Here is a 20,397-nt window from a genome sequence, read left to right as displayed (position 1 = left end):
AAGCCCCAGTGAAACGGTCATTATATAAATTGAACTATATAGCCCACACTTTGCGTCCGCATCCGTCTCGAATGTGTGCATACAGTGCAGTTTTCTCTACGAACTTCGCCTCAATCGGCAGCTTTGTGTCTGATTGTGTCGTCATCTCTAGCGCCACATCTGCGCCACATACCCTTGCAGTAGAACCGATCATTAAAGGCCTTTCGCTCGAAGGGTGATACGGAACGAAACAACCCATTGAAAAGAGATAATCATAAGTAGTACGCAAAGAAGCGATGATATCTTGAGAGCTAGACTCCTGAGCTCACACTAGGAACATCTACGAATCATCCGCGAACGAATAAATGGACAGAGATGAACGCAATTTTGACAACGGACACATACAAACAGTCCAAATAACAACGAAATCAAGGGCATCGGGACGTAAGGAAAACAGGGAGGCGGAAGCATACTCGCAGGAAGGGAAGGAAAGCAAGAACGCCGAGGTATCAGAAAGTCAGAAATCAGAAATCAAATCCTTCCACTTTGAATACTTGTCCGTACTGAAGGTAACTCTGCATGATGTGCAGGATCGGCTGTGGGAGGCCCATGCTGAGGAGGGTATTCCAAATCTTGGCGTGTCCGTGGATCTGCTCCAGCTTGAAGAAACACCTTCCGATCTGTGAGGGGTACTGTCATGTTCACATTTAGCATCTGATGATTCGTTAGTATGGGGAATAGAACGAAAGCTCACGACAAGCTCAGCGTATTCCGCATGCTGATACGCCGCGACCCGGATTCCAGCCTGTAACGATCTCATCAAGTCTCCTTCTTCTGAGTATGTCTCCAACAACTTCGACCAAGGCTTCAACGAGTATCTCGGCGTGTCCAAACAGCGCTGGTATGCCTCCTTGGCTTCCTCTTTGTGATGAAGTCGGAGCCCAAGGTCGCCGAGGATCTCCCATTCCATGCCCGTCTTGCGGTAAGCTACGTGCTGAGTCTTAAAGTGTGCGACTTCGGCGCGGAAGATGGTCCATACTCGGAGATCCTGCATTTGCCATTCAGTACAACTGCATGAAAGGGTAGAAATTGAGAGAAAAAACGAACCTCATATAATACCATGAACAGGTTATCCAACCACCTTTCACACAACCTTTTATTGCTGAACGAGAACGGCTCCTTCTCGGCTACGGCTGCACCACCCATCCCGTCATCCTTCTCCGACTCGCCTGCCTCTCCACCGACCGCAGCCTGTACAGCAGCCGGCTGCTGCAACGCCGCCCCATTCACATCCATTTTCGCCTTCTCTCCATGTCCATTCACTTCCTTTCCATCCTCATCTCCACTCGCCTCCGACTCCGTCCCCACCGTCGAATCTATACTCTTCTTCGACCGCGCATCATACTCCGCCGCCGCCTTCGCGAACTCATTCTGCGCCCTCGCCTCCCGACTCGACTCCGTCGAGATCCTAATCGTCGGAATCCCCATACTTCCTGTACTCGCAGCGCTCAACGTCGCCGAATGTCCATGCCCCTGTCCCGTAGACGGCGTCTTCATCGCGTCCCCATTCGTCACGTCGTTCTTCGACTCCGAGCTCCTCACGCCTCTAATCGACGCATCGTCATCCGCACCGACATGGCCCCCCAACGTCGTCTGCCCCGAAACCAACGTATCCACCACACTATTCTCATCGCCCGCTCCATTCGCGCCCCCCATCGTCGGCGTCGAAGTGCTCGCCACGGCCGCGCTGATCTCACTCTGCGCCTTCTGCATCCTATACTCCTCCTCCATAACAAACACCGCGCTCCGCGTCTTCAACAGTTCGTCCCACCCGATCTGCGAGACAAGCTTCGTGAGGAGGTTGTAGGCTCTGGACCAGGTGCCGCGGAGCCCTGGGGCGGGGAGGCGGAGGAGAGCAGGGTCGGCTTCGTCGTCGTCGGTTTTTTCGCGCTCGGGGAGGATTTCGGAGACGGTTTGTTTTATGGGGAGGTGGAGGCGGGCGGCGGTGAGTGAGCGGTGGGCGTCGCGGCCGTTGAAGGTGAACATAGGGCAGGAGTTGAGCGTTAGGAGAGCCTGTGATGTGGAAGGGGCGTATGTGATATCACGGTTTGTCGTCAGTCGTCGGTGATAAAGAACGGAGCGAGAGGAGCGAGAGGGGTGAATAGGAAGGGAGAATAGCGCACCGACTCATACTGCGACATGTCAATGTAGATCTCCGTTAACTTTTCCCAGGTCACGAACTCGCTCGGTGCGCAGTTGACGGCTTGTTTCGCGAGTTTGAGAGCCCAGTCGAGTCTGCCTTTTGACCGGAGGAAGTCGCATTGAGTGTGAAGGAGGGTATAGGATTGCGGAGTCTGCTTCATCGCATGAGACATGATCTGGACGGCTTTCACCTCTTCGCCTGTTTGCGTTCGTCGCCACACAGATCCAATAATAACAAACAGCACAGTCAGAAAAGGCGTAGAAGAAGTTGAAATGAAAGGAAGGCGCACTCATGCCGATGTAGCTCTTGGCTAATAGTGACGCCACTTCAGGCTCCCGGGCGGTAAGTTTCTCGAAGAGGTTGGCAGCATGCTGATACCGTCCGCTGTCCCCGAAGTACTTGAGCACACCAGCCGTGAGATGATTTGACACGACCGTCGCCACCTGAATCTCTGGATCTGAACCAACTTGCCAACCTGAAGCAAACAAGACATCCCGTATTCAGAACCATATTTTGACGAATTGCGAAGGGAGTACCACGCGAGCGGGATGGTAGGAGGTTCTGGACGCAAACATACCTTTGAGAAACAGCGCTTCAGCGGCCTGCAGGAACCTGAGCTCAGCTTCTGGAGTCGATATGGGGTCAAGGCGTCTGTATGCATCTAGCCAGTATGTTGGATCGTCGGAGTAGAGGATTGCACGGAGGAGAGCGGAGAGGTAGGTTTCTTGCCACATCTCAGGTGTGGCCTCGTACCGCTCGCCACGCAGGTCGATCACATACGCGACTACACCACCTGGGATCTTTACATCCACTCTGACATCGACTCTCGAGAATGCGTTGAATGTACTTGAATGGTGCGGAAACTAACATTAGTCTGCGACGAAGTTGTACATGAGGGATTAGACGCACCAGTAGCAACCATTCTTGACCTTCCATGATGGGCCCTTCGTGAACCAAGCTTGGGGTTCTTCAATAGCATATGTAAGGGAGTTAATATAGGCGGCCAGTGATGCAGACGAGGATGCGTCGACGCCAGAAACATAGTGGTATGAGCCAACCTGGATGATACAGACGAAGACGAGACGTGGCCACAGTTGGACACGTTAGCATAACTTGAATGATACGAAAGCTAGGGCACGCACGTCTCGCTGTCCGCTCTTCCCTGCTGTCTTCACCACATGACACAAATCCGGTGGTCCTAGTTCTCTGAATGTTGCTACACACACTAACATTTAGTACACTTCGGTGAACAAGTCGCGTGAAACGTACATAGACTTTCTGTCCGGGCGACTAGTGATTCTCCTAGCTCGATCTATATAACATGAGTATTGCTACAAACGTCGTAATATATCAATCTGACCTCGAAGATCTCTGGAATGTCCTTGAAAGCCGCGTCCGCCATTGCGCGGATGGGGGAATACTGAGGGAAGTCGGCCTGAATTGGCCAACTCGCGCCGGGCGTTGTTTGGTTCGAAAGCTGTTGCCAAACATCCCATTTAGGAATTAGCGGCACAGGGGACGCCCTTGTCTTATGCAGAACACGAACTTAAACCATCTTCGTGTATGCCGACTTCCTATCATCCTCATTCACGGGTACGATTATGCTCTCGCAGTTCAAAAAATGGATGTACGGATGCCCTTCCGAATGCTACCGTTAGTTTCCGAACTCGCTGTCGTTCTCTTCAGGCTGGCCTAGTTGCAGACCGGGTACACCTCGGGTAAATCAAGACCTCGGACGTCCTCGATTCTGTCTTGGATTCTCTTGAACTTGAAGCTCAGCGGAAGAGCGCCCGCATCCCCGCAAATCAGACCCCATGGGGGCATGAGGACATTGGAGATGTATGTGTCCGTCGGGAGTTCGCCTTCAATACGCCCCTATTGATGTGCGCAGAGCCTGGTCGTGCGTTTACGGAGCATATAAGACCAAGTAGGGCCACCGAGTGGCATCGCCCGCTACCGTCGCTCACGTCTTCGCGCCAGGGTTGAATCTACTCACCATTTTGACTTGCTCTGGTATGCGCCACGGCAGAGTGGCTCTCAAATCACACGATGATTATTGAGGAAATAATACATTCCCTCACTGTGTTATAGTACAGTATTGTGACATACTTTCAAGCCAAGTACATATTCAGTAGGTACATCCGCATTAGTTGGTGTTCACGGGAAAAGGTATAGACTCGGCTCTCGATTGCGATACAAGGACACTGAAGACGTAGCGTGCCATTCGTGTCATGCATATTATTTTCGAAATTGGGAAAGGAACTGGCGTAGTTGTCGACATGAGAGACCGACGGTGGAACAGGTGAAGGCATTGCGGAAATATAGCACGGTTCAGGCAAAGAGACGCATACTTATAATTATGAGATCGAGTGTCGCGACGCACAAAAAACCTCCAGATAACTTACGACGACTGAGATGCAGCAGCAAAGAAAAAAGCGACTTGACGGTCGGGACGAACGTCGTGGAAAGCGACATGAACATGGACAAGAGCCATGGGTTTCGCCGAACAGGGGTGAGAATCGAATACTGCAAAGGGCGAAGTCTGACATTAGGTAAGAAAAACCAGAATACTCGATCGCCTGCGAAACGGAAGCACTTTTCAGAGCTACCTAAGACCCACTACAGTAGTAGCGGGAATTCTTGTCGTACAAATGCATAAACCGTTCCATCTTGCATCTACCTCGCTCCAGATACCGTTTCAACGGTCCGACTCTTGCTGGTCGTTGTTCCTGCCCCCAGGAATCCTGGTCAGGGCCGGCGCATAACCAGCTGGGGGCTCGTCACTGCCCAGAGCCATCTCCGTCTTGATATATTTTGACACCTTGTCCGGTTCCACACGACGTCAATGCCGGAGCTCAAGTGTTCTGGTATTTTGATCATACGTTGACCTATAAAACTGGGTACACGACCCGCCACGGTTCTTCACAAATTCTCTAAACATAACCCTAACACTCTAACATATCGACGTCTATGGCTACGATTACGCTGAAGCGAACGGGGCAAAAGGTCAATGACTTGCTTGCAAGTAATCGAAGTTGATTCTCTGATGGTGAATGTTCATCATGTTTAGATGCCTCTTGTGGGGTGAGTTGACTACTATTTACTAAGACGCGGTGAAGTTGTAGGATATAACTAATCATCGGCGTTGATATTGAAGGCTGGGTTGTTGGAAGGTATGCAATGTATACAGCTGTGGTAGGTTCGGCCTGCGTGCTGACGACGGTTGATTACCCTCCTAGATTCCGAACGCTACATGTGCACAGGTAAGTCTCACAAGCTTCGTGTATCCTGCCTTGGTGAGCCACCAATTGAGCCACCCACGTATTGTATAGAACGTGTACGATGCGATCAAAGTAGGATATCGTCTCCTCGACGAGGCTGCAGACTATGGAAATGAGAAAGAGGCTGGTGAAGGTGTGCGACGAGCAATCGCAGATGGTCTGGTCAAACGGGAGGAACTCTGTGAGTCTTCTTCAGACTTCTCTTTCCTTGTGAAGAACCAGAACGTTTCTGACGTTGGATTCAGTCATAACTTCCAAAGTGAGTCGATCTGGTGATTGCTTCTCGCAAGGACCAAGGCTCCTGATACAGCATGAAACTTTATAGCTCTGGAACACATTCCACGCCCGCGAACATGTAAGTCTTTGTGCCTTGTCAAACCACAACACCTCCAAACAGAATCATCTCTACGAAATCAGGTTAAGCAGTCAGCGAAGCTTCAGCTCCAGCTCTGGGGACTAGACTACTTCGATCTCTTCCTCATCCACTTCCCGATCTCACTCACATACGTCGATCCCGCCCACAAATTCCCACCGGGATGGTTCGGTGACGATGGAAAGGTTCATCTCCGTGCGTACCACCATTATATACTTTGAATAAATAATACAGTCACTCAAGGGCTTCTCCGATCAGAGAACACGCCGATGTCAGAGACATGGGCCGCGATGGAAGAACTCGTTGACGAAGGTCTCGTGAAGAACATCGGACTAAGGTACGTACTCTACCCCCACCCATCTCTCTTTCTCTCAAGGGTGTGAGCAAGCTAACGATAAATGAATATATAAAGTAACACGGCAGGAGTCATGCTCCTCGACATAATCCGCTACGCACGCATCGAGCCCGCGGTCCTCCAAGTCGAGAGACATCCATATCTGAGCCAAGAACCACTCATCCAACTGACGAAAGAACTCGGAATTGCAATGACGGCGTATTCGTCGATGGGTCCGCAGGGATACTTCGAGATCGGAATGGGACAGAATGCGAAGAGTTTGATGCAGCAGGATTTGGTGATCAAGATTGCGCAGGCACATAAAGCCAGTAAGTTCGATTCCTTTTTGTCATGTCCATCGGGCCAGAGGTGGGGAGTGGGAAGAGTTCAAACCGACTAATACTTCGGCGCGGAATAGGTCCAGCGCAGGTGTTACTGCGGTGGTCGACTCAACGAGGACTCGCGGTGATACCGAAGACGGACAGGATCGACCAGCTGCAGGATAACTTGAGGTGCAATGACTTCGACCTGTCGGAGGAGGAGCTGAGCACGCTCGGATCCTTGGATGCGAATATTAGGGTGAGTGCCTTCAGATGTTCTACTTCGATGCTCTGCCTTCAAGAAAGAAACTTCATATTGATGCTTGGTGCACAGATGAATAACCCAGTCGAGATCGATCCTCGTATGGCTATCTTCGCGTAGAAAGGAACTGCATTAGCCTCGATAGTGGTGACTTGTAAGACTTGCGGGCGTCTGAGACTGGAGAGGTGTACGATAGTGATAATATTGAGGGTGGTGTTGTATCGATATTGTACTCATACGCGCATGTAAAGGATTCTGAATCAAACACTGTCTCCAACTATCTTCGCGTAGAAAGGAACTGCATTAGCCTCGATAGTGGTGACTTGTAAGACTTGCGGGCGTCTGAGACTGGAGAGGTGTACGATAGTGATAATATTGAGGGTGGTGTTGTATCGATATTGTACTCATACGCGCATGTAAAGGATTCTGAATCAAACACTGTCTCCAACTAGTTTCAACTCTCGTGAAGAGATTTGTGGACTGTTGAAAAGCAAAGCAAGACGGTCATTTCATCGCTTGGTAGATGACCGGATCGGAGATGCTCAACATCTATACGCGAGTCTTTATAGATCTACCGAGAAAAGGAACACGAGCGAAGCATTGTAGCAATAATGATCGATGCGGAGACTCAATGGAATGTGTGTACACAAATAGTCGTGGGTGCGGAAGAAATGCCTCGCAATACATAGTGAACTGGACTAACATGATCAAGATACACAGCGAAAATAGGCGATAAGAGACCATGTCAAACTTACTCAACCTCTGCACACTCCCTCACCACCAAACCTTCATCGAACACAAACGGACAACCCCAGATCCAGCTCCTCAGTCAGACCTATAAGTAGTATTCCCCGCCCGATTCGAACCCATATATACCTCAATCTCCTCCTGTAATCCAAGTTCCCCCTCACCAATCCGCTTCTCTTGCCTCCACGCCTCTTGGAACACCCCTCTATCTCCGTGTGCATTATCAGGGGCGAGCCCTACAAGTCGAATGGCAATGTCCTCAGGTAAGTCGTGGGCCGAGCTAGGAAGGCCTACACCAATAGCGAGCTTTGCGTCTACTTCGTCTATCAGTCGATCGCGTTCGGCAAGGACTTGGAGGGCTTCAGAAGCAGCGTCTACTAATCTGCGAATACCCGCTGTACGCAACATAAAAGAGCAGTCAGGACACACGATCGCAGCTGGCACAGAAGCTCGACTTACTTTCTATACCAAGGACGAATAGTGTCTGAAAGGGAGGTGTGGATGAATTTATCAGCATTCACGCTCACAGAGGATGGCGGACTGATGAACTTACATTCCTCGCATGGGCATCCTGCCACACCTCCTCTTTCAACCTGTCTCCGATCCCCTCCTGCGCCGCAATCTCATCCAACAGTACTCTCATTTCCTCAGGCACCCTCATCCCGTTCGTCACACCAGATCCAGCGACACTGACCTCTCCCTGCTCGTCCTGCGCGTGCTCCCCAACTACGACCATGGCCTCGGCCAAACCACCTGCCGTATGACCATTCGTCACCAGAAAGTACCTCAGATGCTCCCTAAACTTCTGGACGTGTTGAAGAACCAGTTCCGGCAAGATTTCAGTACGCTCTTTGATCTTTACTTCGGCTTCTTCGAGTGTGCGGACAGGGAGATTGAGGGTTATGTTCGGGTGGTGTGTCGAAGGCGAGGCAGGGGATCCGGCGGAGCGAGAACGGTTAGGGCTTGGGTGCGAGTTAGCAGAGGTGGAGAGACGAGCGAGATTAGCTTCTAGGGCAGGTGCTATACGAGAAACGGTGGGATTTTTTGACCCTCCTGATCCTCCGGTCCCTAGTGCTCCTGCAGCGGACGCTACGGCTGAGATAGAGGGATTCGGTAGCGCTGCCACTGAGCTGGGGACATCGATGCCACGAGAGTGGGAGCGAGCTCTGGGAGTTCTAGGGCTCGTATTGTATGAAAATGAAGTTTGGAGGCGACCGGTGTCAGGCTTCCCCGATCGATGTTTAGAGCTGGAACGATAGCGGCGAATGGCCTTTTCGAAGGAGCGGTCGTGCATCATATTGTGATATTTTGAAGAGAATGCATCAGAAATGACTGTGACATCGCGCAGGACATCGTCAGTATAAGGTATATAAGGTGCAATTCATGCAAAGAGCGGACCTGAGATGAGGATGGTCATGGCACAGACACCGAGGACGGCCCAGAAGACGAAGATCGCGCGGCCTATGGACGACAAAGGAGCAAAATCTCCGTACCCGATAGATGTGAAGGTGATGAAGCCTTATGACAAGGTTATAGACCGTTTCATCGGAACACGCCGTAGCAGGACTCACAAAAATACAGCCCAGTACCGACTGGCCAAGTCTCTGTATGCGCGAAGATGAGGGCTCCAGACTGTGACAATCGTCTATCAGAACATGTTATCACTTGGGCCGTCAAGATGACTCACTATCCAAAAGATGAAGAATAGAGACCATGCGACGGTCAACTATTTAGATGCAAGTATCAGTAACCAACCTGGAGGGACCATGAAAGGAAAGAACGTACGCGGACATAGAGATCTCTCTTTTTCTCTCGCTCCAGGATCTTCGCTAATTCTTGAGCCTCAAACTCTCCATTCTTCTTCTTGAATAGCCTGTCATAAGTTCCTTTCCACCACTCAGCCGACCAGGTCATCCACCTCTTCAGCATACTCCCTTCCGCGCTACTTGTCAAAGTGTTACTGGCTCCCGCATGACTCGAGTTCGAAGGAACAGGACTTTCAGTCCGGATGGGTGCCAGGATATTTGTAGCTCCTTCACTTATCCCGCTATTTCCCCTCCTCTCGCTGATCGCACCACCGTCTTCTTCATCGACGCTTTGGAGCCCTGTCGGAGACACCGGCGATCGAAGCGACATCTGGCTCCGACTCTCGTCCCTTCGAACCTTCGCCGCGCTCCTGACGATACGCTTCCAGCGATACTTGTCCAAGGACACACCAGCGTCCAGCGCAGCCTGCTCGAGGTCGCCGGGGGTGAGAGCCTCCGTGTTCAGCCTCAGCTCTCCGCCACCAACACCTCCCATAGTACCAGCCAAGTACCACGAAGCCCTCCTCAAGCTTGACCCACTCTCACTGCCACTCCTCACCCGACTTCTTTTCCCATTGGAACCTACTTGCCGATGGCCGCCATGCTGCCCTGGATTGGTATCTGACACCCAGACCTCAACTCCCAGCCCCATTAACTTCTTCTCCACAACTCCTCTCCACCGTCTATCCTCTCTCTCTTCCCTCCGCTTCGCCTTCCTCTCCCTTTTGAACCTCTGCAGCCTTTCCATATATCCCATCTCCAATCCTTCCACCACAGCCTCGCTAATCAGCCTAATCGCCCCACCGAGTATCATTATCCCAAATGATGCGTACAAGCAAACAACAATGCGTTGGACAGGAGTGTCGGGATGAATGTCGCCAAAACCGATGGTCAGAGTGGTGACGAGGGTGAAGTATAGACCGTCGAGGAAGGTGAGATGCATAAGGAGTGAGGTGAGCAAGGCACCGAGGGCAGAGTATGTGAGGAAGGTTATGGTGATGATGATCAATGAACGTTGCTGTTTTGTGATGCCGCTGCCTGTAATCAGAACAGGAATAGGGAAAATGATATCGATTAGATACCGGTTGCGCATCGTTGGGATCGCAGGAAGGGACGCACCACTATTCTTGAAGTTAGGTACGGTGAAAAGGTCCCAAAGCAGAGTAATGTTCGTGACGGTAGAGACGATCGTCGAGCACACAGTCAGCCAATATGCTGCAAGAAGTTCGAAGGTTAACATCCCGGTCAAGGTTAAAGTATAGTATGGGCACGATCCTACCTTCACCATAAGTAAAGCCATCATTGAAACGATGTTCCACACCGAAGACGACAACCGCAGTAATATTGATAACATCTAAAACCAAATGTTCCCTGATTGATAAATGTAACTCACAACAATGGAATCCAGCAAATAGTCAGGACATACCGTGAATCGTTAAAAACAATGCCGCAAGAATCGTCATGGCCTTGACCCTCCTCTCCAAAAACCTCGTCAAGATAGCCACATTCGCCGCCACCGCGCACATCATACTAAGCGCCAGTCCGACATCCAACAGGACCGAATTCGACCTCGTCTCCACGATGTTCACACCATCCGTCCTAATATACCAATGCTCCGTAATACCCGGAATCTCGAGCAAAATGGCGAAGGGCATGAGCACGCCGCTGATGATGGGCATGATGCGGTAATTTGGAGCATATTGAGAGGACGACGATGATGCAAGGCCGACCTTGGGGTACGAAGACCCAAAGAGTATGTTCTTGGATGCAGTAAGCCAGGAGGGGAGTGATGGGCGAGAAAACCTCAGTTGGGAGACGGAGGAACCGAAGGATGTGACGGTGTTGACACGGGGGAAGCGGCCTGTGTTTCTGTGGACTGCTTCCGGGGAGGTTGTGCCAGCGAGCTCGTCTTCAGCCGAAATGTCGTCCCGAGTATGTCGCCGAGGATGATCATTGTCGTCAACATCATCTATTTCGACATCGGTTTCGTCCACCTCCACCTCCTCATCCTCCTCAGGATTGTCCGCGGTCTCCAGCGGCACGCTCCTGGGCGTGCGCAACTCGCCATCGACACCCTCCTCGCCATGACCATCCTTCTCAACGTCCCTCTGTTCCGAGGCCTGAGCTTGATGGTCGTCTTCATATCGCTTTCTTCCAATACGAGTGTTCACCGAAGATGCAATCGCGAGTACAAGTGCACTCAACGGCGGCATGGGAATGGAGTACTGGAGAATGTAGTGGGTGTAGTTCGAGGGGTCAGCCAGAGTGATAGAAGCATGCAGTCCCAAACCTCACCCTCTTGTACGTATGGCCCATTGTCAGTATAGCGATCGCTGCCACAGGAAGACGAAGTTGCAAAGGGCATGAAAAGGGCCAGGAGTAACGGATAGGGTGTTTCTCGGCCGGCCAGGAGTGTGGAGTTAGAGGCATGGAGCAGGAAGGTTCTCGTGAGGCACACGATGACCAGTCCAAATTTCTGCACAAATTGAAGGTGAGAGGGCGACACTTAGGATACATTGGTCTATAGTTCAATTTTTGCCATCGAGCCAAATCTCCGCCGATTGGGGCGCTCGGTATCGCCATCTCTACGATCGAGGCTAGCATTTGGGCAGCAGGAGGGGGTTGAAGGGATGCATATGGCGTGTCCAACACGGTAGTACCATGCTCTCCGTTCTGTTTCCACCTCGGAGCAGTGCCAAGGTGGGCCATACGTAGACACTTGAGGGTGTGGTTCAACAGCTCCTCGAACGGAAATCGAACAATACGATTTTGCACCCCGTTGGTCCCTGAAGGGAGACAAACGTGTGTGGGTTTTACTCGTGGGATCCTGTGCGCTAGAGTGCTCAATATAGTGAAGACCACATGCACGACCTCACACGCATGTTGGGCAATCAGATCGAATGAACCTGGAAGAAAAAAGGGAACGACGATTGGAATGGATCAATGAGACTAAATATCTGTGATAAGACGGTCGCTAACCAGCAGTTTTAGCAATGCAGAAGTATATTTTTCAAATATCATAAATCGAGCTAGTAGTAGCCGAAAATTACGCCAAGAATACCGCGACCTGTTCGAGGAGCAAGGAAAGCTGCGGTTGTAGCCTCACAGATGAGTTCAGTGGCAGAAATCGCTCAGTGCGGTCGAACACCAGAGCTTTCGAGTTCTACATGCTGGATAAACGAGAAGAGAAGAGGGATCGATAACCAAAACATAGGGAGAGCGGAAGCTGTTTGACTGCGAGGTGCTTAAGACCATGCAAGAAGTGGTTATGCTGGGGGGCAACCTACCACAATGAGGGAAGAAAGGTCTGTCAGAAGGAAGAGCGAATATTGCCATTCGGCCGTCTGTCCAGATGGCGAATGGGTAGAGCACATAAATACTACCTCGAAGTGGGCGCGTGTCATAGTCGCGCTGCACATGGACAGTGCCAGAATGCAGGCCCCCTTTAGTGTTGGTAGCATGCCCTAGGACTCGTCGCGATGTTGAATCTGTCCTGTAGCTTCCTGGGTTCGGAACGCTACAAGAATCCAGAGAGGATCAAGATCTCGAAGCCGATTATTTTTACTCCCGGGAGGAAGGTTTATCTAAGAAGAAACGTACTGTCCATCCAGGCGTACAAGAACTGGATCTGAAGACGTTCATGGATGGCTCCTCGAGGCGGGAGAAGGGCGCTACTCGGTCGATGCACGTCAACGTCCCCTAGAACCAGCCATTGCACGATGACGGGCTCTACTTTGTGTAATCATAGTGAAGTATAAAGCGATCCTATTCGTGTTCTTCTCTTGCATAATTCATCTCCGGACGACTGGTCTGCCTTGGAATGAGATCGTGAGAGTGTGAAAGAAAGATGTTCAACAAACTCGAAGCGCCGCAACAGCGCCAAGTACGGGGACTTTCGATAAGATAAGATCGAAAGATTGCTCGATCCAAAAGAAATAATAATATTTGATTGCTCTTCTTCCTTTCTCGCCACAAAACGTTCCACCGCCACTCTTCTGGTAAGTAGTACTCAGTGAACGATGTCCGAAGGGCTTTATTCATGATCTCCAGCTGAAACGATCTTTCCTTTGAATCTCCAGCCCATCTCCCCCATGTCTTCATCCTCTTCTTCTGCATTAGAGCCCTACCAGCTTGAACTGATAGACCAGGCCATGTCTATCGGTGCTCTCACATTCGGCGAATTCACTCTTAAATCAGGCCGGTAGGTCTTATATCTGCTCATTCAGCTTCATCAACAACATATTTTATCCATATGTCTGCTAAATGTTGATATCCGCCCCAATATCAATAGCATCTCACCCTATTTCTTCAACGCCGGCCTCATTTCTTCAGGCCTTCAACTAAACATTCTCTGTTCCGCCTACGCGCACACGATCGCCCAAGGCCTCTCTTCGCCAACAGACCCCATTCCCCAATTCGATATTCTCTTCGGACCAGCCTACAAAGGCATCCCGCTAGCAGCCTGTACCTCCCTCCTCCTGCAAACAACCCACAACATCTCCACCTCCCTCGCCTACGACCGTAAAGAAGCCAAAGACCACGGTGAAGGCGGTAACTTCGTCGGCGCTCCCGTAAAAGGCAAGAAAGTCTTAGTTTTAGACGATGTGATGACGGCGGGAACGGCGGTCAGGAAGGCTGTGGAGATGATTAGGAGGGAAGGTGGCGAGGTTGTGGGAATCGTGCAGTGCCTGGACAGAGAGGAGATCACGGGTGGCGAGGCAGAGAAGGAGAGAAAGAGCACGGCTATGAAGCTGGAAGAGGAGTTGGGAGGTAAGGGGAGGGTTAGGGCGATCTTGAGGATGAGGGATTTGATTACTTGGTTGGAGGAGAAGGGGAGGAAGGAGGAGTTGGAGAATATGAAAGTATATTTTGGAAAGTATGGCGCGAATGATTAGGTTGGGGTGGATATAGGGTAGAAGTTGTTTCCGAGGTGTACGAGTGACTAAAGGATGCGCGGAAGCAATGCTGATGTGGAAAAAGGACAACGATCAGATAGAGAGCTTATACAAAACGACCATCACATTGCATCATCGGAGCCGGCTCACATAGGCGTTCTCAGCACGATTTCCGCAGAGTGAAACGTGAATGAAGATTTGCAGTATCGAAACTATACAGCCAGAGCCCAATACCCATAACACGAGGGGAAAAGGATGATCACCACAGCCTCTATTATATTCTCATTGTATTCCCCCGCCTATTCGGTCCCCAACCTGTTTCCCCTCCCCCAATTATACCCTCCACGTCCTCCACCTGCTGCTGCCCCTCCCCCACCCGCAGCCCTATTCCTCGGCTGCTGAACGTGCACCCCCGTGCCCCTCAAATTTCCACCCGGCACCTGTGGTCCATCACTCACAATCGATCTCACCCATCCAGGTGCCCTTCCCCAAGCCGCGAATCCTGGAAGCCCACGACCGTCGGGGCCGAAGATCGTCCACCACCAGAGATGTCCTACTACAGCACCTGTGATTGAGGTTGCGACAGCGGATGGACCGCCTGTGAGAAAGTCGAACCCTGTTGGGTATATGTGAGATGGGATTTTGTTCGGTGTGGAAGGTCAGCAGTGATAGGGTTCGTGATGCAATGCGTACCAAGGAGAACATAAGGGAAATATTTGATCGGTACGGTTACCATTCCGAATATCGAAGTTTGTGCACCTGGAGGTGCGAGTGCTGAAGAAAGATAAGCGAGACAGAGAAGAAGGGGTCGAGAATGGATGAAGGATCCCAGAGGGATGTTAAGAGCCTAGATTCAATACGATGCAGAGACGGTGTTGTTCAAGCATACGTTCGTGAGTATGTTGCAAGTGCGGAAATGACAGGAGACTTACGAGGATAGCGCCACAGGCAAGCATGAGTTGCCATGCATAGTCCGCCGAGCGGTTTGAGAAATGGTTTGATTCGATGTCATTTGAGTTTCGGCTGTTAGATAGGTGTAAGCATCCTTCGATAAATCCGTGGTGGCATGAAAAAGGCCAAGGTGTCGAATGGAAGAGAGTCAATTGTGTGGATGAAGAGATGAAACGCACTAGAGCATCATGAATTCGAAAATATAGCTAATTCCCGAGCCTGTGCAGACGAAGTAACAAATTCAATATTGTTACAGCCGTCAGAGGGGATAGAAATAGAGACGCACTTCCGAAGAAGAAACTACTCCATACACGCCATACCTATCACCACCGCCACACAAACTTCGTCAGCGTCCAAAAGCCCTCACATTCTACCTCCTGCATCCCGAGCCACCATTTCCATAAAACATAGACGTACCTCCCATTTCCTCGTGACCAATTCCTTCACGAAAACAATCTTGTACGGGCTCACGAGGTGCATCATGCTCGACACCGAGACTGAGAGGCTCGATGCGCAGAGAAAGCGCGTCACTGGTGGGATCTTGCGTATCTCGTCCATGAAGCTTCCTGACATCTTTTCAAGTAGTGGTACTGGGTGTTCCTTTGCGAGGAAAGGTTTCGTAGGTGTACCGTTCGAAGAGGAGTACTTATTCAAGTTCCGAGGAAAGCGGAGAAAGGCAAGAGGATAGACGAAGCAGAGATTCTAATAGTCGTTGGCCTTAGAAATTGTCAAAGTCGGTAATGCGCCGTCAAGTAGTCGTGGAGAAGGTGGACGCTCAGAAAAAAAGAGTACACGTATGTATACCAGGTCTTGTGGTTCGAATGAGGATCAAGAAAGTTCACGAAGCATGAGAAAGGGGGAACGCGTCCAGACGCGGCTCCTCCACGTCATCCAACATTTCTCACACGTGCCGTCCGTTTATTCATTTTTGCGGCCTTCTTACCTACGCCACATTGGAGAATTGGGTGGCCCGCCCCCTTGAGCTCGTCAGATGCATCCGGTATTCGGTTGGGCAACTAGATAGGTGACTCCCATGAGGGTGTTTCAGAATCCGGCAGATACAGACGCAAAAGGACTATCGGTGTGCGCATGTAAATAATAGCGACTGAGAATATTCGGAAAAAAGCCCAAGATAGATTCCAGAGTTGAATGACTTCGGACAAGAGCGTTGTTTACAGACAGGGAGCGTACATACTCGGTTGAGGAGCCCAGGATGCCACGAGTTCTCGCATCACGAGCTACACATCGCCATATTTGAGTCATAGAGCCAGTGAACTACCAGACTCTCGCTAGCAATGGTAAAAACACTTGGTTCATATTGTCCTAGAAGGATCAGAAGCTTAACACAAATTTTGAGGCCCAATAATGTCCAGAGAAGATGAAGAATAAAAGGAAGTCGGAACAATAAATAATGCTCGACTGATCATACTTCTTCGACGATTCCTTGTCCATGTCGTGACGGACAATCGCCGCTAGGCACGTACATGGTTTCAGAACGTAGACAGATATGATCAAGCGTCATCTACCAATGCAGCACTCTTCTCATCGACCAGTGCCTCTTTCACCAGTCTAGAAGTATAAACAAAGTTGAGCTCTCGCGACTGACCACAGCTAGAGAGGGAGAACATAACATACGGAGACGCATTGCCGTTCAGAGAGGTAGCAACAGATTCGGCGTCAAGAACGATAGCTTGACGGCGAGAATGATGAAGGACGATGAAGAGCCCGTAGATGATGTAGATCGACGTCTGAACAAGTCCTCCGAAAATTGAAATCACGTCGAATAGGCCCTGGTCAAGGTACCTGTCAACATGATGTGATGTCAGTTGAGCCACACTCAATATCCTCGAGAAAAAGATGGACACATACCGGAGAACCAAGTGAGGCAGGTATAGAGCACGGAATGCGAAACATAGCACGAGATATGCCGTCAATAACGTATCCTTCCTCTCCATCCTATCATACTCCATCAACTGAGGCACGTCTGCTACAGCGGCCAAGTAGACGGAGAAAGCCCATGCCACTTCGACTAAATCGGTATGAAGATGCAAGTGCAAGTTGGAGAATGGGGGACTGTAGCTGAGGAAGGAACCGAGCAACAAGCAGATGGAAGTGGTGGCGAATACTTGTGAGAGGATGGAGTTTGCCTCGTGGGTGGAAAAGGGGCGTTGGGCTGTAAGGAGAGAATGTACGGTGGTGATGGCGGCGATGAGGATGTATATCTTCATCCAAGTCAGGTAGGCTCCCAGTTCACCACCCTTGAAGAAGAGGTCCAGATAGCGAGCGAAAAAGGCGAAGCAGTGCATGAACTGGGTGGAGAGCGAGACACCTACACGACATGGTAAGTCACAGTGTAAGTGAAAGACGCACGCGCAATACGTACCAGTAGCACCCTTGGTACGGATTCTGTACAACAATACAGGAAACGAGAGAAATATACACATGTCAGCTATGAGAACATAGAAACGTCAGTGCGACTCGCTATAACTCGCGAATTGAAACACTAAGTACATACCAGACATTCTCAGCGGGCAGTACGTGAACGACATGGCTACAGGTGTGAAAGAGAGGCAAACGAGAGAAGGATGAGAATGCCAGTCCTGACCATGCTTGGCCCGGTTTATATGGATTGGGCGCCTGATAAATACACTGCCTCTGCCGCGAACACTGGCGACGATCAGATGGTTCCATGGCATACAGATGACCTTTCGTCATAGCCGTGGGTGTTTACTGTACGCATACAGTGCAATTTATACCGGTACTTTTGCGTAGAAAGAGAGCATCTGCATGCATCATGTTGAGGGTGGCGAACTCTGCTCAAAGTCTGCTGCAACCGGGAGGGTGTGGTGACCAGATTGGACGCTATTTATCAGGGCGTTCTCGACTCACCGTACCACATCCGAAGCAAATTGACCGTAACAAGAAGGACAGCACGTCCGTCGCGGTCGAAGCTGAGCCTGAGGCGGAAAATGGCTGCAGATTCGCCGCCCAGCGTGACTCGGATGCCGACATACATTTCCTTTTATGGCTAGTTGCGCGGGCGGGGCGCGTGTTGGCGCGACGCGCGCGGCACGTTGCAGGCCTCATTGTTCGACGGTTCCGGCTTCGCCGCCGACGTTCCCTTGCGAGTCATCGTCCGTGGGGAGGCGTATATAAGGACGCGTCGGGATGGCTCTCTTTCTTCACGACTACGACGACCACAGCGTCCACTAGACGGTTCTTGCTCTTTGGCGCGTTCCCTCGCGTCGCGTGTTGGCCAATTGCAATGTCTTACTATCCTCATCATGATCCCACTCAGCCTCCCCAACTCACGATGCCCACGACACCAAGCGCTCTCAGTGGAAGCAATCACAGCACACCTCTCAACTTCAACTCTTGGGACATGTCAGACCCTTCAACCGGCCATTCAGAACTCTCCAACGCATTCTCAATCCAACAAGAATACGGCTCGCCCACTCAAGTACAACCCATACATTTCTTTCAAGACTCAGCTTCGAGCCCTACAACGTCTAGTCATGCCCAGTCACCTGCCGTCATCACACTCGATGAACGCCCTGCTTTCCTACCTCATGAGAGGAGGGCCCTTGCGCGTCGCGAGCAAGCTGAGGCTCAGAGGCCTGCGAGGTCTTTACCCGGGGAGAGTCGTGGTCAGTCCACGACTGCTTTCGAAGGGCAAGAGACTTTACTCCCTTTGAACAGTCCAGTGGGTGCGAGCGACGCTAAGGGTAAGGCAGGACCCGCGAGGATGTCGCCTACTCATATTCATTCTGAGCGTGACAGAGCGCATCCGTATAACCGACCACAACATGCTGGTGGTTCATCTGCTATTGCACATTCTATGAGTGCTTCGGGGAGGTCTGATTCTGCTCGACGTGCGAGCGACCAGACACAAGTAAGATTTTCGAGCGGCATTCAAGCGACGTCGACTCCTGGTAGCGCGTCTGGGGGTGCAGGAGCGTCGCATTACGGTGCGCCGGGAGGTAGTGGGGACGTGGATGTAGGCATGAGCGGAATGAGGTATGCCGTGCTTATAGCCCACCACTACCGCTCCTTGCGGCATATGTCGTTATTATCTGACTGGTGGTCCTAGCCCGCCTACGATTGTGCCGAGCATGTCCGCCGGACAATCGTCTACGCACTTACTACAAACTTCAACACCGCTCAGATCTCGCGCGTATCCACCTGAAAGACCCCTTACTCGTTCGCGAGCATGGACAATCTGTGCCGATACCGACATAGACGACAACACCAACATCATGACAATCGTACTCGAACTCCCCGGTGTTCAACGCTCTGATGTCAGCATCCAGCTCGCGACCGACATTCGCACCAAGATTCGACAGCTATCTGTCTCTGGAACGTCAAGACCTGCCTTCCCAGAAGGACGCGCGCACACCGTTCGCGAACGCAAGTACGGTAATTTTTTGCGCCACATTTCTGTTCCCTTCGAAACCCAGGTGCGTGGCGCTGTTCGATATTTTTGCTTCCGGCGGCGAAGGACCTCAAGGGCGTCGTCGTACCTTTTCTTGGATCTAAGGGGACCGACGTTTATGCCGGAATGGAATGTGGTATTCTTACCATCAAAATACACCTCGGTCCACCCATTTCGTCCGAGCACGTCGAAGTTGTCCAAATACAAGAACCACCACAAGCTCAGTAGACACTTCATCAAATCTCTCAAGACATGTATCGCCGTTGTTTTTTTTATCGTTGTCCGCCGCGCCTTGCCCAATCTCCAAAGTACTTTTCATATTTCATGCCTTGTCCACTATCTTGCCAGAAGAGGTTGTTTATCTGTCATTCGCACCCTCCCCATCCTTCTCTCTCTCTGTTTCCAGGTCGCTCTAGCGTCCTTTCGTGCCTTCTTATACCTCTCCGTACCCAAAATCTCTGGTTCGCCTACCATCCCCGCTCGCTCATTTATCTCCTTTTCCGCTCGCCACCTCTCCGTCGTCTTTCCCGGCTTCCGCCGATGTGCCCTTGCCTTACCCAGTCTCATTGTCTCATCCCTCCACCCTCACTCATATCTTTCATTCTTCACTATCTGTACCTTACACACCCCTCCTCAGTTCCCCAAGCTTCGTCTGCGCTCCTTGGTCCTGACTGTCGGCTCTTCTCGCCCCGTACCGTCTCGTCTCGTCATCTATGCAATGTGTTACGCTATTTCTTGGAACTTCTCTTCCCTGCGAAGACGCCTTGCCCGGTTCATAATCCATATTCTTTCATCTCATCTCAACCTAAAATGTC

At 51.0% G+C, this 20,397-nt stretch overlaps 6 protein-coding genes across 6 annotated transcripts; 2 read left to right on the top strand and 4 right to left on the bottom strand.

Annotated features, from left to right (window-relative positions):
- Nucleotides 1–239: 239 nt before the first annotated feature.
- On the bottom strand, nucleotides 240–3,586 carry STEHIDRAFT_103417 (chaps-domain-containing protein; the record flags this gene model as incomplete). The annotated part of the gene is made up of 10 exons (XM_007308860.1): nucleotides 240–671; nucleotides 734–1,027; nucleotides 1,087–2,052; nucleotides 2,163–2,380; nucleotides 2,472–2,657; nucleotides 2,760–3,028; nucleotides 3,092–3,240; nucleotides 3,325–3,398; nucleotides 3,452–3,494; nucleotides 3,543–3,586. Coding segments are annotated over 10 exons (2,411 nt in total), but the record flags the coding sequence as incomplete, so codon positions are not given.
- Nucleotides 3,587–5,249: 1,663 nt separating this feature from the next.
- On the top strand, nucleotides 5,250–7,027 carry STEHIDRAFT_124813 (Aldo/keto reductase; the record flags this gene model as incomplete). Its single annotated transcript, XM_007308859.1, has 11 exons — nucleotides 5,250–5,266; nucleotides 5,340–5,355; nucleotides 5,422–5,445; nucleotides 5,515–5,644; nucleotides 5,709–5,722; nucleotides 5,789–5,818; nucleotides 5,881–6,031; nucleotides 6,095–6,173; nucleotides 6,249–6,499; nucleotides 6,589–6,749; nucleotides 6,825–7,027. 11 exons carry the CDS (start codon nucleotides 5,253–5,255, stop codon nucleotides 6,870–6,872), a joined length of 918 nt encoding a protein of 305 aa, XP_007308921.1. The 3' UTR covers nucleotides 6,873–7,027.
- Nucleotides 7,028–7,577: 550 nt separating this feature from the next.
- Nucleotides 7,578–11,517, bottom strand: STEHIDRAFT_161312 (voltage-gated potassium channel; the record flags this gene model as incomplete). The annotated part of the gene is made up of 10 exons (XM_007308858.1): nucleotides 7,578–7,894; nucleotides 7,959–7,983; nucleotides 8,053–8,831; nucleotides 8,898–9,017; nucleotides 9,071–9,131; nucleotides 9,187–9,225; nucleotides 9,285–10,342; nucleotides 10,424–10,519; nucleotides 10,584–10,658; nucleotides 10,731–11,517. 10 exons carry the CDS (start codon nucleotides 11,515–11,517, stop codon nucleotides 7,578–7,580), a joined length of 3,357 nt encoding a protein of 1,118 aa, XP_007308920.1.
- A 1,878-nt stretch (nucleotides 11,518–13,395) lies between these two features.
- Nucleotides 13,396–14,305, top strand: STEHIDRAFT_103412 (orotate phosphoribosyltransferase; the record flags this gene model as incomplete). The annotated part of the gene is made up of 2 exons (XM_007308857.1): nucleotides 13,396–13,505; nucleotides 13,596–14,305. The coding sequence occupies 2 exons, from the start codon at nucleotides 13,396–13,398 to the stop codon at nucleotides 14,197–14,199; spliced, it is 714 nt and encodes a 237-aa protein (XP_007308919.1). The 3' UTR covers nucleotides 14,200–14,305.
- Nucleotides 14,306–14,372: 67 nt separating this feature from the next.
- STEHIDRAFT_124811 (DER1-domain-containing protein) lies at nucleotides 14,373–15,956 on the bottom strand. The gene is made up of 6 exons (XM_007308856.1): nucleotides 15,568–15,956; nucleotides 15,437–15,470; nucleotides 15,330–15,369; nucleotides 15,132–15,222; nucleotides 14,893–15,046; nucleotides 14,373–14,815 (listed from the first exon to the last, which is right to left on the bottom strand). The coding sequence occupies exons 1-6, from the start codon at nucleotides 15,721–15,723 to the stop codon at nucleotides 14,499–14,501; spliced, it is 792 nt and encodes a 263-aa protein (XP_007308918.1). The 5' UTR covers nucleotides 15,724–15,956; the 3' UTR covers nucleotides 14,373–14,498.
- Nucleotides 15,957–16,661: 705 nt separating this feature from the next.
- On the bottom strand, nucleotides 16,662–17,699 carry STEHIDRAFT_134250 (uncharacterized protein; the record flags this gene model as incomplete). Its single annotated transcript, XM_007308855.1, has 5 exons — nucleotides 16,662–16,719; nucleotides 16,786–16,953; nucleotides 17,020–17,479; nucleotides 17,534–17,599; nucleotides 17,666–17,699. 5 exons carry the CDS (start codon nucleotides 17,697–17,699, stop codon nucleotides 16,662–16,664), a joined length of 786 nt encoding a protein of 261 aa, XP_007308917.1.
- Nucleotides 17,700–20,397: the final 2,698 nt, after the last annotated feature.

This window comes from Stereum hirsutum (assembly GCF_000264905.1).
Source record: "Stereum hirsutum FP-91666 SS1 unplaced genomic scaffold STEHIscaffold_16, whole genome shotgun sequence".
Lineage (NCBI taxonomy): Eukaryota > Fungi > Basidiomycota > Agaricomycetes > Russulales > Stereaceae > Stereum > Stereum hirsutum.
The sequence above is the reverse complement of the archived record's forward strand: the minus strand, read 5'-3'. Positions and strand labels throughout refer to the sequence as shown.

What these genes read in the sequence shown, in the direction of transcription:
- STEHIDRAFT_124811 (XM_007308856.1), bottom strand. Translation starts at nt 15,723, where the DNA reads ATGTCAGGAAGCTTCATGGACGAGATACGCAAGATCCCACCAGTGACG. An exon ending in TTGCCTGTGGCGCTATCCTC is followed by an intron (nt 15,047 to 15,131) that starts GTAAGTCTCCTG and finishes TATTGAATCTAG; the next exon opens with GCTCTTAACATCCCTCTGGG. An exon ending in TTTCCCTTATGTTCTCCTTG is followed by an intron (nt 14,816 to 14,892) that starts GTACGCATTGCA and finishes TATACCCAACAG; the next exon opens with GGTTCGACTTTCTCACAGGC.